Here is a 15,061-nt window from a genome sequence, read left to right on the forward strand (position 1 = left end):
ATCAGGTGGAAAAAAAAAATTAGTAATCTTTCCTTTCCTATATTTCCTGATTCATTTTGGATCTGTTTTCCTGTTCAAGTATATATAATCACACAGATTCTCAAGGATACCCTAGGAGCCTGGAGAAAACACTCTTTAGCCTCATCACTGAGGATGATGAGGTTGAGGTCATAGTTCAATTAAAGCTGGATCTGAGGAGTATTGAAAAGCTCAGCTTCAGACTGATTTGAAGGGCTTAATTTCAGATTGATAACCTCAGAGAAAATCCTAGCAGAATTAACAAAGAACCCTTACAAACGATGTGAGGTGGGGAGTGGGGGAGGCCAGTCTAAGTACCCAGTCCAAGATTTCACCAAAGCAGTTACAGTGAGATGAGGAACACTGAACTGGGACCTCAGATTTCCTTCTTCAGCTCAGATACCTGTGCCTTAGTGCAGGAAATAAAATCACCATAGCTCTTCATGTGGGCAACTTGTTCCTGACCTCTGTGAAGTCCTTGCGGTTTAGCTTTTTCTTTATTTTAAAACTAGCTTCAGAAATTTTCCTTACATACAGAGAACAGCTTTAAAAAAAAAAAAAAAAAAAAACCCTGGTTGAATTATGCTGAGTTACTAATTATGTCCAAAAGAGCTACTTGGTTGAATTCAGCTAGATATATATTTTTTTCTCCTTAAATTAGTTCTATGTTTAGATAGTAATAAACTCCTCCAGTCTGCAGAACAATTGGCATGACGGTCCCTTTAAGTCAGGATCATGAAAAAAGGGCCAGTACTGGTAAAAAAGAAATTGAACGTGCATCTCCACCAGAAACAACGTGTGGCCCTGAATCACAGCCTGGGTTGCACACACCAACTATAAAGAATATTTTGGGGACAAGTGGGAAATTCTGAATATGGACAGTGAATTAGATGAACACTTACTGACACTGAAAATCAAGACCACCAACTTAAAAATAGCAATTTTTCCTCACTTACTTTGGTTAAAAGTATATCATATACATAAACAGAAAAAGAATCAAAGAATAAACACTGCCTGCTGGACATGTAACATTTTATTTTTGCTTAGCTGTATTCCCTAAATGTCTAAAATGTACATTTGTTTCCTCTGTAATAATAAAAGGTATAGTCACTCCTTCCTATCCTTCCCTTCCCCAGTCAGAAGGTCAATTACAAGTTATTTGCCAACATACTGTTGCTTTGTTTAGGGGGTAGGGCTAGGCCATTTCAGAGTCAATGGAATGAACAGATAGTTCTATGAGATGTGATGATGATAAAAGACTTGTCAAATTTTTAACTATGCCAGTCTATATTCATTATGTTCTTCAGTCCGCAAAACAACTGTTAAGAAGTCAGTTTCTTCATAGGTGAGAAAACTGAGGCTCAGAGAGGTTAACTAGTCAACCCGAAGTTAAATAGCTAAGAAGTGGCAAAAACAGAACCCCTTCTCCTGTCTGGCTTATGTCAAAGCCCCAGCCCTGATCACCATTCTTCTACCTGCTTCAGAACTATGTTACCAAAGGTACCAGGCGACTCTACATCCTGTAATTCTAAGGAAGTTTGGAGTTAATGCCTGCAAGTGACGGCACGATTCTTACAGCACCTTCACACGGATGTGGGGTTTTGTTTAACAAGAAAAAAAGATGCCTGGGAAAAGCCTTTCCTCTTCAGGGATGATGATGATGTGATAATGGTGGTGGTGGCGGCTGACACTTACCAAACACTTCCTGAGCCTGATGCTGGCAGGAGTGCCCGGTGCTTTACCCTCAAACCACTCCACAAGAAGGTTCTTCTGCTTATTATCATCTCTTACACAGATGAATCAGCTGAAACTCTGAGAGATTAAGTACCTTGTTCATGGTCACCCAGGTTGTAAGGATCAAGGGTGAATTCTGAAGGCTCCAGAAGACAGGCCCAGGCTCACTACCCAAGAACTCCCATGAAGGGGCAGCCAAGCCGGCTTCTTGCTTCTAGCGGAGATAACTCACTGTCTCAATGTCTTGAACGCCATATGCCTTGATTTTCTTTAATCAGCCCTTAGAACCACAACCTATTCTATTAGTGAATCTTGTATGCTTCTCCCCACTTTTGTTCTTTTGGAGGTAACTTCCCTCTGCGGCATAGCTGGCCACACACCTGACAGATATCACCTAAGAACATAATGTTTCTCTTGCTGCCTGGTCTTCTGTACACTTCCTTCCTCCAGGAGCAGAATGGCTCCTACTTTGATTGATACATGTTCACTTAGGTTGTGCTTTTGTAATTTAATCAGGTTATCTGTGGCATCTTATATAAATAAATACAGCAAATATATTTTAATAGGCAGGGGTTTCAGTTTTCAAATTACCCCTTTAAAGGGACATATTCACACTCAATTACTGGGCTGACACATAAAGTGGACAAATACATGATTTGATAATGGAACAGCAAATTAAAATCCGTGAAAAGCAGAGAATACGGGGCGGCGGCCCCAAACGAACCTGACTGCGCTGCCTGATTAAGTACTTAGGAGGCGGTGTGGTGAGGGGGCCCTTTCCTGATCTGATAACTGCCACGGAGAAGCCAAATGCAGAGTCAATCTGCAAATACTTAATCCTCCAGAAGGCAGATTAAGTGTATAATTGACCTATATAATCCACGTATCATCTCCCGTCCAGTGTTCCCTAGGCCTGGTTCACGGTGACACGGGGGCCCGAGGAAGGCAGTGTGCATGCAGCGTTACCCCCAACGTGGATGCCATCCAAGTCTGAGATGGCTTTTTAATCACTCATCTCCGAGCCTGTGAGGTTTAAGCAGATGAATTCACCCTAAGCACATCTCTTTTAATCCCGATTTTCTTCTCAGTCTGTGTCTTCAAGAAGTACAGGAGGAAAGAAAATAAATTAATTTTTGTTTAGACCTTGAAATCTTAGGTGCTTCTCTTGATGATCTGATCTCTAATTTCCAAAACCATGTTTTTGTTTCGGGGCAAATGGTGAATTAATCACCAGAGGAGGTGGGGGGAGGCTATCTGCATGAATAATGGACACTCAAGCTTTAAATCTCTGTCTTCGAGTTATTTCTTGGCTGTGCTTTCCTTTTCAAGCTGCTGCTTCAGGAATATGGAGATTATTCATCTCCATGTTTTATATTTTCTTTAAAAGTCAGCAATAATTTTCAAAGAGGCCAAGCTCTCACTTGAGTCTGACAGTAATCAATTCTCTTTTCAGAATTCAGCATCTTCAATATAATTTAGATTCCCTATGATTGTACATATCAGCATATTTGCTTGCTCTAAACCTCTGCATCTTCCCCCACCTCCCAAATATTATAAACTGTTATTTTGAGCAATTAGAACTGGTTCACAATGGATCACTATTTTTTTAGCAAAAAAAAAAAAATTACAAACATGCAGATGAAAAAATGTATAGCTACATGTCTGAAACACCAAGAAAAACAGTTTGAGGATTCTTCTCCTGTCAGCACTTAATTTTGAACCGATTAGTGTTTTTGTGTGTGTGTGTGTGTGCATGACTAAAAAGGTTTGTTAGCATTTTATAGGAGGACTATATGAATCAGTGATTAATAAACAGGGAAACTTCCACTGCATTGAAAAGACTTGGTGAGACAATATTATGCTTGACTGTATTTCTTCAATCAACCTAGAAAATGCCTGTTTAAAAAAAAAATTTTGGCGAAGATGAATTTGGAAAGCTGTTCTTAAGTTACATAATAAAATAGATAAAAATGCAGAACATTAAATATAGAGCCCCAAATGCTATGCCGATAATCTCCCACAAACACCCAATTCCAGCCAGAAGTACAATGACGAGGAAAAGAAAAACCCCAGCTCAGACAGAGACAGAGAGAGAGAACGCGGAGATCGGTGCTTGGGTAAAACGGAAGATGCACTCGTTAAATGACTGGGTATTAGTCTAAACATTCTCAGGAACAGATACACACTAAAGCCATCCAGACTCTTCCACAAGGTACCCTCAGAGACGAAAAAAAAAAAAAAAAGAATGAAAATAATCCTGAATAATAAGAACTTAAAGGACTTCCCAGGTAAATCAAACTGAGACTTTGAAACACCGTTAAAAATACAACGGGAACTCTGAGAACACTCCTTGGAATGACAGATGCCAGCAGGAACTAAAAAACAGAGAATGACACAATAATCAAAATCAACAACCTCCAAACAGCAAACAATCTCGGAGATACATATTTTCCTCATTCAAAATGCTAATGTTCTATTATTCATTTTTGCCATTTATCAAAATGCAACAATTTGGAAGAGACACCTCTCAGATCAACAAGTTTTTCTCAGTAGCTTTCTGCCAATTGTTTAGAAACCCGCCCCAGGACCACTATCATTAAGAATGAAGTTGAAAGGGTAAGTCCACTGTAGCAAGAAATGGAGGTTTTACAGACACCCTTTTTGCCTCAATATTCCGATTCCCTTGTGTAGCTTAGTAGACAATGAGGGCCTTCCAGAGCATATATGTAAAGAAATAAACATCCTACTTGAGGAAACAGAAGCCGAAGATAATCAAACATGTTGGTAATCTGATGTTTTGCTGCTAGATTATAGAAAAACAGTAAGTACTGAATTAAATTACTGGGGCTGCATAGTAATGAAGCTTCTTGAGAAGCTCTGGGTTTTATCGAATGACAAATGTTTTAAAATCATGACAGATTCAAGAACTTTTCCTGCACGACATCAGTTAGGTTGCCTAGCACCAATATTCTGTAAATTAGGGGAGCAGGTTATTTGGGAAGTAAGGAAGTAAATGGCACAGAAATTTGCTATCTTGAAATAAAACTGCTGAAAAATTTTTTTCCACAGGGGTGGGAGTGATGTTCAGTGAATGATTGTAATGGTTAAGTTTTAAACTCTGATATTCAGGGAAGTGCAATTAAGATTCCTTTGGAAAAACAGAATTAGGACAACGGGAGATTAAATTGTGGGGATTTTGATAATATTACTGATGCCATTTTGTGCTGGTCAGTTTGTAATTCCACAAGGGATTTGACATACTTGTGAATTTTTGAATAACTCTAAACATAATTTGCATCCCAAGAAACATACTCTGTGTATTGTTTCTTTTCATTACTAATTCACACCAATGACCAGAGGGCTTGAATTTACCTCTGTTCTTCAACAGTTGGGCAAGTCCAGTTTACCATCTGTGCTGGCCAAAGCTACAACCGTACTTTTAAAATCAAGATCCAGTTGTACTTTCCCTTTAAAAAAGCCCCAGAAAAGGACAATCTGCCTTGCTGCCTTTGACAAAGCCACCTTAAAAACATTTTTTCCCCACCGTGCACGATGTCTAATTAAAAAAAAAAATCAGGAGGAAAAAGTGGGTTATTTGTCAATGAAATAATAGGCTAAACTGTGGATTCAACATGAAATTCAGTACTAGATATCTGAAAGTTTTGGAGAGCACTGGGTTATTCACACACACACTCACACAGAAACACGCACACGAGAGCCACACAAAACTGAGAATTAGAAGATACTGATCAAAGAAAAGAAAAAAAAAGGCAACCTAGGCATTGAAAAGAACAACCCCACAGGCTTCCTGAACATTTGTGGCTTGGAATTTCATTCAGCGGAGATGGGCAGAGAGTCCACACTCCAAAACGCAGACCCAAGGGTGCTGCCTGACTGTTTTCAATGCCTATTGGCTGGGTGATCGGGCCCCAGACACTCCGGGCTTGGTACTTTCATAAAGGCACGCATGCAGAGAAGGGAGAGGACCCGCCAGTGAGCTTTATGCATGTATGAGGCATTCTCAGTGGATGTGGGCCATGCTAGAAGATGTACACAGGAAGATTATTTGATTCTAATTCATGCCACTTGATACAATGTGATAAAACATTTGACATGAGAGATAAGTTCCATTTTAATCTGAGAGAGGACGGGTGGGAATTAAAAAGTAAGAAGGGTTTTCTCGAAAAAAGGTGATGCAGAAGAAAGAGCGATATTGAACACAGAAAGGGGATGATTAGAAATGAGAAAAAAAAAAAAAGACAGGAGCCTTTTCAACACACGAGGAAAGCAAATGAGCTGGAAGACAAAGCGCAGAAAAGTCAGGAGCTGCAGATTCTTAAGCGGTGCCAACAATGAGCTCACTTAGCCATGGAACAAAAACACGCACACACACACACACAAACTCGATGTAAATTGCTGAACACAATCGCAGAAAAAATACAGAAACACGGATTCCATAGTAGACCAAAACATTAATGTTCGAGCTGGCACTCAAAATACGGAAACCTGGACAGGAGGAGCTCACGCTTCACAAGACAGGAGCAGGCTGTACAATTAGAGCCACACGGAGACAAGTAACGCCGGCTTCCATGCACTCTGGCCGGGTCTACACTGGCAAATTCGGTGGGAACTTGAAACAAAATATCTGGCTAAATCAGGCAGCCCCATCTGCTTTGGCCTGAAAGAGGCAGAAAATTTGAGACCGAAGCAGATTCCTTTTTATTTTTTGCTTTTGACCTCAGTAGTTTGCTTTGAGAGTGCAGATGTAGTCACAGTGGAAGTAAGTTTACTTGATAACTAGTACCCCTCAGAAATGTGTTCTCTGAACTTCAAGCCAGGTCTGGCAGCCTGATGTAACTGCTCTTTATACCCCTGCTTCTTTTTCCAAATTTTTAAGTGGGTGGGGTGGGAGAGGTGGGGAAGGGACACCCCGGTTTAGAACAGCAAAAGAACAAGTAACTAACATTAAGTGTTTGCCAAAACCCAGGGTTAGCTAAAGATTTCTAGTCTTCCAGAAACGCAATCATCTTTGAAGTGATAACGATGCTACGTTTCCTGCAACAGCTGCATGCCACAGCTGTGAACCACCCTCAGGAGAGGGGCCAGTCGCAGTCTCCCAGACGGCAGGGAGCATCTCCCTAAAGCAGGGCTGGGTTGCAAGAAGGGGAACCATGACCCAGGAAGGTCTTTGCCAGTTAGAGGAAGCTGCCACCTCACAAGCTTCGTGCAGGGAGGAGCCGGCTTGTGTGAGGCTGTGTGCCGCACTATGTATCACACAGGTGGGGACTGAGACACGGCCACGCGAGGGAGGGTTGGGGACAGACACAGGACAGATAAGAGCCTAAGGCGGAGGGGAAGGAAAAGATTAAGTTTGCATCAGGACCAATCCATTTTCTCAAAATGTGACTTATCCTCCTGTCTCTTTATTTTGTCACATTTTGGAGGGTCTCCTCCTTGGCCTTCAAGGAGGAGAAGGCATTTACTTACATCAAATAACCTTTCTATATACATCTCCTCATTGACCTTATCACGAAGGACATCCTGAGAGTGGCGGACGAAAGTCACGTACGCATCGGCCACGTCCATCCCAGGTTTCTGCAAAGAAACAGGAGAACGTGAACATGGAATTCTCAGACAGTGGCTCTATCTCGACTACCCCTGCATACCCTGCCCACTTCACCCTGCCTGGACCCCCAGCACTTCCCCTGGAGTTTGAAGCTCTCCCCTAGAGCCGGGAGCTGTCTGGAGCACACGGTATCCAGAGGCTCCACCATATACAGCATCACTATCCACAGCCTGGACAGAAATTCCAGGAACTGAAACTGATATTAAAATCTCCAGCTCTTTCTAGAAATTCAACCTGGCAGGTTGAATGAGATTGCAGGGTCGTACAGGTTTTTTTCCCCTCTGTTTTTAATTTTTTTTTTCTGGCAAATATACTCTAATGGATAAATCTTCACCAGATAACCCAGAGATATTCTCTGGTTTTTCTTTTGGTTGAAAGCTCCATCAAAAAATACTCAAAAATACTCTATCTTCCACTGTCTGTCCTTAAATAATATTAGAAAAATGACAGCTTTCCCTGATCCCCTCAATTTAAAACACTGAGGATATGACAAGTAAAAAAAATTCTATTTCAATCTATACCACCTCCTACCCAAGTCATATTGTGGGGGTAGTTTAACCTGAGTATATAGTGAGTATTTCCTTATTACTTTACTCAAAGGAGACATTCAACCAATTGTCTTTGCTTCCTGGTATAGCTTTAGAGTCCAAGGATTCAAAAAGATGGGGAGGGGGAAGGATTAGACTTTTAAATAAATTAGATGTTCTGGAAAGGTAAGCAGGTGGTCTCATTCAGTGGTTACAAAATCATTTATGGTAAGAAAAACTAAACTAAGAATGCATACTGCTTGAGATGTCACAATCAAAGTTATCTCCAAAGAAACCTATTAAAACACTGTAATATGGGTCATTAGGAGAGCTGCCACAAACCCCTTAAATTTCCACAGTCGATATGCATGTGTGCTAATAACTAAAAAGAGTAGTTTTCATTACTGTGACTTTACCTTAGATCACAAAGTATCATTTCTCTACCAGACGTGACTGTCAGGCACTGCAAATTGAAGTTAGTTAACACTTCTGTGTAATTTCCAGGGTGAAAATGAGGAAGGTTTGGAAACAGTAGGACTGTATTTTTTTTTTTTTTCCTGATACAAAGCAAACAATTATCAAGCAAAGGGCCAATGCCTGGCCCCTGGGATGCTAGTAACATTTCTTAACACCTGCTGAAACAATGACAAGGTATTAATTTGAAAAACAATGAGGACAACTCAAAGCCGCAGTAGTCAACTGCTACACTTTCAAGCAGTTTTCAGCGAATGGATTGAGCAGGTTGTGTGATGGTCCTATAAATTGTTGCAGTTTTATGATACGAAACCATAGAGGTTCTCCAATGAGATGGAAGTGATAGCTATCAGTTCTAAGCTGGCAACTCTCTCCTCCACTCCCTTTGGCAGCCGCACATCACAGGGCGTCCTCAGCGGGGATGGGCACCCCTTCCTGGGGCACTTGAGAAACTTATTATTGTTTCCATTTCTTCCCTGGTGATACTTGTGGCAGATGTTGACTTTTCCTGGATGCAGACAGCCATCTTAGAGCTAAGATTCAAAGCCAAATTCAGCAGACCTATTTGTAACCACAACAGCGATCTACAATAACGGTTATTTTCACCCCTCCTTCTCTTTTCACTAAATTGCTGTCCTCAAAGGGGCTTTTCATTTATGCTTTGAAAATGCATATAAAAACTTTGAAAATAAATATTAGTGCAGTTCAGCTCACCCAGGTAGTTAAAAAAACTGAGTTTTTGACTGAGCTTTTATTTTTCTTCATAGCACTCACCAATATCTGACACTGTATAATCTATTTAATTGCTTTTTGTTTTCTCCTATTTAGCACATAAGGTCCATGAATACAGGGACTTTATCTGATCTATTTTTTTTTATTGTATCCTCAGCACAGCAATGATGGCACATGGTATGTGTTCACTAAATATTTCCCAAATGAACAAAACCATGAATGAATAAGTCTCTGTCGCACCTCCTTATTTAACTACTCAGTCACACTACATGTATTTTTATTTGATCCCCTACACAATGGAGCTTTTGAAAGGAAAGTCATTTCAACTTCTCTGGGCTTTGGTTATAACCATCTGTAAAGTGGGATTAATAATAGCTCCCCTACTTACCTTCAAGGATTGTTACTATCACCAGCTAAAATAATGAAGTTAAACTGCCTCAAAGGCCATAAATTGCTATTTAAACATGAGCCTTTATGATTCTCGCCCCCGCATCCCCCACAAGATTATATCACTTCATGACCTTACCTACCTTCGGAATCTACTTTGGAACCAAGAAGAAAAAAGTTGCTTCAGAGAAACCAGTGTCAAAAAAAAAAGACCAAGTCTGCATGAAAATGTGTTTTCTCAAAGTCCTCTGGTCCCCACGTTTTTGACCAGCTATTTGTCCAATTCTGACAAGCCTATTTTCCATCCTTTGGTGGACCAGGAAGGATGATGAGGGGACTTATTTGAAACAGAGGTGCTGACAGACATTATTACCTTTCCTGATACCCTTAGCTCTTGGGAGAAGGCTGCCAAACTGGAGCATCAGACATGTAGACTCAGCATACACTGAGGTTTGGGGCTGTGAAGGGCTACGTCTTGGGAAGTCGTTGGGGGAGCAGGTCACTAAATGGCCACTGGGGATCCCTGGTCACAGGGAAAAGGTACGAGTACTGTCAGTTCCCGTTTAAAAAGGTAGAGAAGGTTGTGCAACACATTCTAAGCAGGTTTTCAACCAAAATGGTTACACTTGTAACTGTTCAGTGACCAACAAGCTAACTTGTAGTTATAGATGAAAAATATTCTTGAACAACTGATGTTATTAGATAAATGAAGCTTCCCTTGTGGCTCAGCTGGTAAAGAATCAGCCTGTGATGCGGGAGACCTGGGTTTGATCCATGGGTTGGGAAGATCCCCTGGAGAAGGGAAAGGCCACCCACTCCAGTGTTCTGGCCTGGAGAATTCCATGGACTACAGTCCACGGTGTTGCAAAGAGCCAGACACAACTGAGCGACTTTCATTTCACTTTAAACCACATGGCTATCTAGTAACATGGGAAAAAATTACAGGATGGTTTTTAATATTTCATAATTGCATTGTTTATTTTAAATGTGCCTTGGACAGACTGACATCATGAGGTGTAGATTTTAAAAAATAATTAAACAAATAATGACTATATAAATCCCCATATAGTTAACTATAAATCCATGTATGGAAGACATAATTTGAAGAAGCCACTTGGTGGCTGGAAGAAATAGGACATTTTAATCATGGCGTGTTCCTCCCAGGATATTTCTCAGCTTGAGGGAAATGAATTCAAATTTCCAGCATCCTAAAGCCAGCCCTAATTAGGAATGCAAATCTGCTCCGTATTGAAGGGTGGAACACTCCACCTAAGACAAAGAGATGTGCTTTGGGGATCGTGCAATGTTCTGAATGACTGGTAACAGCGCTTCCCTCTGTTAGTGTAGATAATTAAGAGACAAACGTCGACGGTAACTAAATACCAGTCCCCACAAGAAACTAAACCAACAAACCGTGTGCCAAAAACCTTACAGGCAACAGAGGTCAGCTCACCGGAACTAGAGACAACTTAAAAGATGATTTTATCTCAGAGTTCTTAAACCTGGCTGCAAATGAGAAGGATATGGGAAGCTTGAAAGATACTAATGCCTAGACGCCACACCCAGAGATTCTGCTTTAAGCTGTCAAGCAACCTCAGAGTGATACTTCTAAAAAAAAACTCCCTATGCTTCCAGTATAGAACAAAGGTCAATCACTGATTTAGCCACTGGATCCCAGAGTTGTGCAGAATACCGGAATCTAGTGGGCAGCTTCTTAGAGATCTCCAGGCTTCACCCCAGAGTGGCTGAGTCAGAATCTCCAGAGGCAAGGGGCTGGGAATCTCTACAGCAAAAACAACCAAAACAAACCAAAAAAACCTTGCCAACTATCACCTCTGCACATTCTGGTTTGGGGACTACTGATTTAATAGGTGTTATTTGCTGGTGAGCTGGTAGACTCGCTCTTCAAGACAAAAACAATCAAACAAAACAACCAAGCTTGAAGTGTAGTGCTTGACAGTTTCGTGGTGTAAATACTCCCTCCAAGGCTGAGTTTGAGCTGCCAATGTGCCCTCAACTGAAGGCAGAGTTGGAAGCAAACACACACCATTGACTCTTGGGAGCCAGTGCCGGTGGCTCTACGTATCAAACCGCGAGCACTTGAATGTTCATGTACCCGTCAACTCGTCAGGTGACCACGGCAGCCACTGAACCTCCCTGCGCCTCAGTTTCCTCACTGTGAAACACGATGGTCCTATTACTCCCCTCCTAGGGCTGTTTTGAGAAGTAAATAATTATTGAGAAGTAAACTATTATTTACTCTGGGTGAACAGTGTATATATAGTACATGTGTATCCTGTACTAATGTTTTCTGGAAAATTATTTATTAAAACATTTGCTATAATATTATTGTCTGAGCCACCAGGGATTTGCTGCAAAATACTCTAAGGAACTTATTTTTAAAGTTTAGCTTTGTCCCCAAGGCATACTGATGGGTGAAATCATGGTGAAAGAGCCCATTTGACATGCTAATCGTATTTTTTCTGATATTCATTAAAATAATTTCTCAGTTTTCCAAAAAAAGATGTTTGTCTATGCACTAAAGGAAATCATATCCGGCAGACGATGTAGTGTTTAAGAACTTGAAGGCTCAGCTGTGCCTCTTATGAACCGTGGGATCCTCAGCAAGCCAACCTCGCAGGGCCACCGTTCCCTCATGGGGGATTGTTGTGCAGGTTAAACGTAAAGTGCTTCAAACAATGCCTCACACACGGAGGTTATTTATAAGGCTTGGTTGCAGTTTTTGTTCCTATGAGATTGTATAGTGTGGATGGGAAGTGTACCACATTTGGGGACATACTGCATCACTTTCTCTGTCTCCTTAGGGGGAGGAAACTTGGCTAGCTGATTTTTGTTCCTTTTTGTGTCAACGTAGAAACCAGTTTGTTTTCATCTTGACAATAAATCTGAGCCTGGCTCATAGGAAGTACGTTGAGCCAAGTGACATTACCAAACTTGACTTTTTTTGACCTCTGCCCCCAATAATTTTAACTGCCTAATAATTTCAGTTGATAGAACCAACTGCCAGATCAATTTTTTTTCCCAAACATTTAGGTCCTGCCCACTGGTCACCTGTTTAAATCTCATTGGTGAGATCCCCCCTTTGCTTCGAGGTGAAACAGAAAACCGACTTCAGTTACCAGATCTTTGGGTTGCGGACTATCAACTCCCTTTCTATGACTGCTGAAGCCCAGGCTAGGCCAGGCTGGATGTCAACAATTCATCCCACCTCTTCCCTTGTGCAACAGAGCAGAAATATCTCCCCCACCCCACCCTTCTCCTGCTGCAGAAATAGCTAGAGAGTGTCCCATGTATGCGCCGTGTAATCTGCACAGTGAATCTGTGACGTGCGTTTTTAATCCCTATTTTAAGGATGGAGAACCAGGCTCAGAAAACTTGAGTAGTCTGTTCCCTGTAGACTGGAAGTTTCTACTCTGGGGCTTTTGTGAAAAAACATTACTTCTCTCCTAGCTCCAGGTATGTGAGCTTTTTCTCTTCTCCATTATAAGGACTATCTACGTGAAGGAGTCGGGGGTCCCCCAGTGAGAAGTATTATATAAATTCAAAGCATAATTATTGATTGTACATTCTTTCATTAAACAAACAAAATATATGCTAATGTTAAACTCCCTCCAATTTTCCATTTTGCCATCCTTTGAGAAATAAGCCAATAAACCATTACACACTGAGCTTCCTGGGGAAATGAATTTAAATGTTAATATAAATCCTTTTAGAAAAAAACAAATTTTAACAAATAAGTATTTGAACAAGGAGGGTACTTAACCACGTTCAGAATGAGAAACGCTCAGTACAAGGCCCTTGGTGGCTGTTGAGATAAGCTCTTTAAATTTAATATTTTATAATAGACTCACACCTCTTTTGTTAGACATGGAGAAACAGAATCATTTTCTTTTCCCCTTTATTGGAATATATTTAAATCTCTCCAATTTTACTTTGCTAATAGGCAGGCCCAAGTCGCTCTATAAATGTATCCTGATTTATCACAGGTAATCCCACACTCTAGCATTCATGTGTAGTACTTAACCTCAATTTAAATGTAAATTTTGGGCAACTTTGAGTGCTTTATCTGTGAACTTGGAGAGCTCTCTTCATTAATGAGGTCTGGACTAATTATAAGCAGTTTTGTAAGGTTTCTTTAAAACAATTGCAGAATTGACCCCAAAATGAACAAATTCTGAATTTGTTTTTAAAAAATGCTGGCATGTTTGTGCAAATTTCTAGCTCAACGCCCTACTCCCAAGGTGTGCACACAGGAGGGGAGGGGAGCTGGATGATAACAGAATGAAATATGCCAGAGAAACTAATGGAGATGGAAACGAAAGTGAACCGGGGTCACCCTCAAATACAATCTCTTTTTCCTGCTGAAAGAAACCATACCCTCTTCTCATCTCAAAACAATTTTACCAGGAAATATTCTTGCCTTCCTTTCTTCTGGTGATTCAAGTCAGGACTATACAATTTAGTGGCAACTAATGAAAAGGCACCATCAAAATTCTCATGAAAGCCAACCCCTCCCCCCATGAAAAACAGTTTTCAAATACTCACAGGCACATCCACGTATTTGGAAGCTGCCTTCACCTAAGGAGGAAAGGAGAGGATGGAAGTGAGGCTGGTGTTTATGTTTAGTTGTTCACAGCTCGATGCTGTATCACCATCAGAGTTAAAACAATCTGCTGGCAGACAGAGCTGACCAGGAAACACAAGAAAGGTACTAAAACAATAAAATCTGTTTGCTATTTTTTTCTCCAAGCGAGACCCACTGTTTTGGAGAGAAAAAGAGCGAGAGAGAGGGAGGGAGAGAAAAAGAGAAAGACAGCAAAGTTTTACTGACACACTGGACCAAGTGTGGGAGTTCTGCATTTTCCTCCCTCCCCTTTAAAAAACAATTATTATTTTGATGCGGACCATTTTTAAAGTCCTCATCACATTTTTTACAATATTGCTTTTGTTTTATGTTTGGATTTTTTGGCTGCAAGCCAAGTAGGATTTTAGCACCCTCCCCTCCCACTGCACCCCAGTACTGGAATCACATTTACCCACATGTCTCCCAGGAAAACATCCAAGGGGGTATTTGTCCCTGTTGCTCTTTTCTCAAAGTCACTTCTTAAAATGTCAACTCTTAGGGTATATATAAAGTTAACCTTAAAAATGCATTCCAATCTACATTAGGTGCAGACAAATATTTTCTGATTCCACTTACACGAGATACCTAGAATAGTCAAATTCATAGAGTCAGAAAGTATACTCATAGATGCCAAGGGCTGGGGGGTATGTGGGGTGGGAGACTGAGGACTTGGTGTTTAATGAGGAGAGAGTTTCAATTTAGGAAGGTGACAATTTTAGGAGATGGATAATGGTGAGAGTTGTACAACAATGTGAATGTACTTAGTGTCACTGAAGTGTACCATTAAATATGGTTAAAATAGTAGGTTTTATATTATGTGACTTTTACCACAATTAAAAACCTAAACAACAACAAAAAAGGAGAAATCAGTGAGCCAATGGGCAGAGTGGAAAGAGTTCAGGATTTGGAGTCAAAAGT

General features: G+C 40.7%; 1 protein-coding gene across 27 annotated transcripts in view; it reads right to left on the reverse strand.

Moving 5' to 3' along the window:
* CADPS (calcium dependent secretion activator) overlaps positions 1-15,061 on the reverse strand; it is a 471,796-nt gene that overhangs the window by 31,052 nt on the left and 425,683 nt on the right. For all 27 annotated transcript variants that reach the window (XM_027523777.1, XM_027523803.1, XM_027523802.1 and 24 more), the window contains 2 exons: positions 14,065-14,097; positions 7,240-7,347 (listed from right to left, as the gene is read on the reverse strand). In XM_027523777.1, coding sequence (XP_027379578.1) covers positions 7,240-7,347; positions 14,065-14,097 — 141 coding nt within the window. The remainder of the gene's footprint in view (positions 1-7,239; positions 7,348-14,064; positions 14,098-15,061) is intronic.

The sequence above is a fragment of the Bos indicus x Bos taurus genome, chromosome 22, assembly GCF_003369695.1.
Source record: "Bos indicus x Bos taurus breed Angus x Brahman F1 hybrid chromosome 22, Bos_hybrid_MaternalHap_v2.0, whole genome shotgun sequence".
Taxonomy (NCBI): Eukaryota; Metazoa; Chordata; class Mammalia; order Artiodactyla; family Bovidae; genus Bos; species Bos indicus x Bos taurus.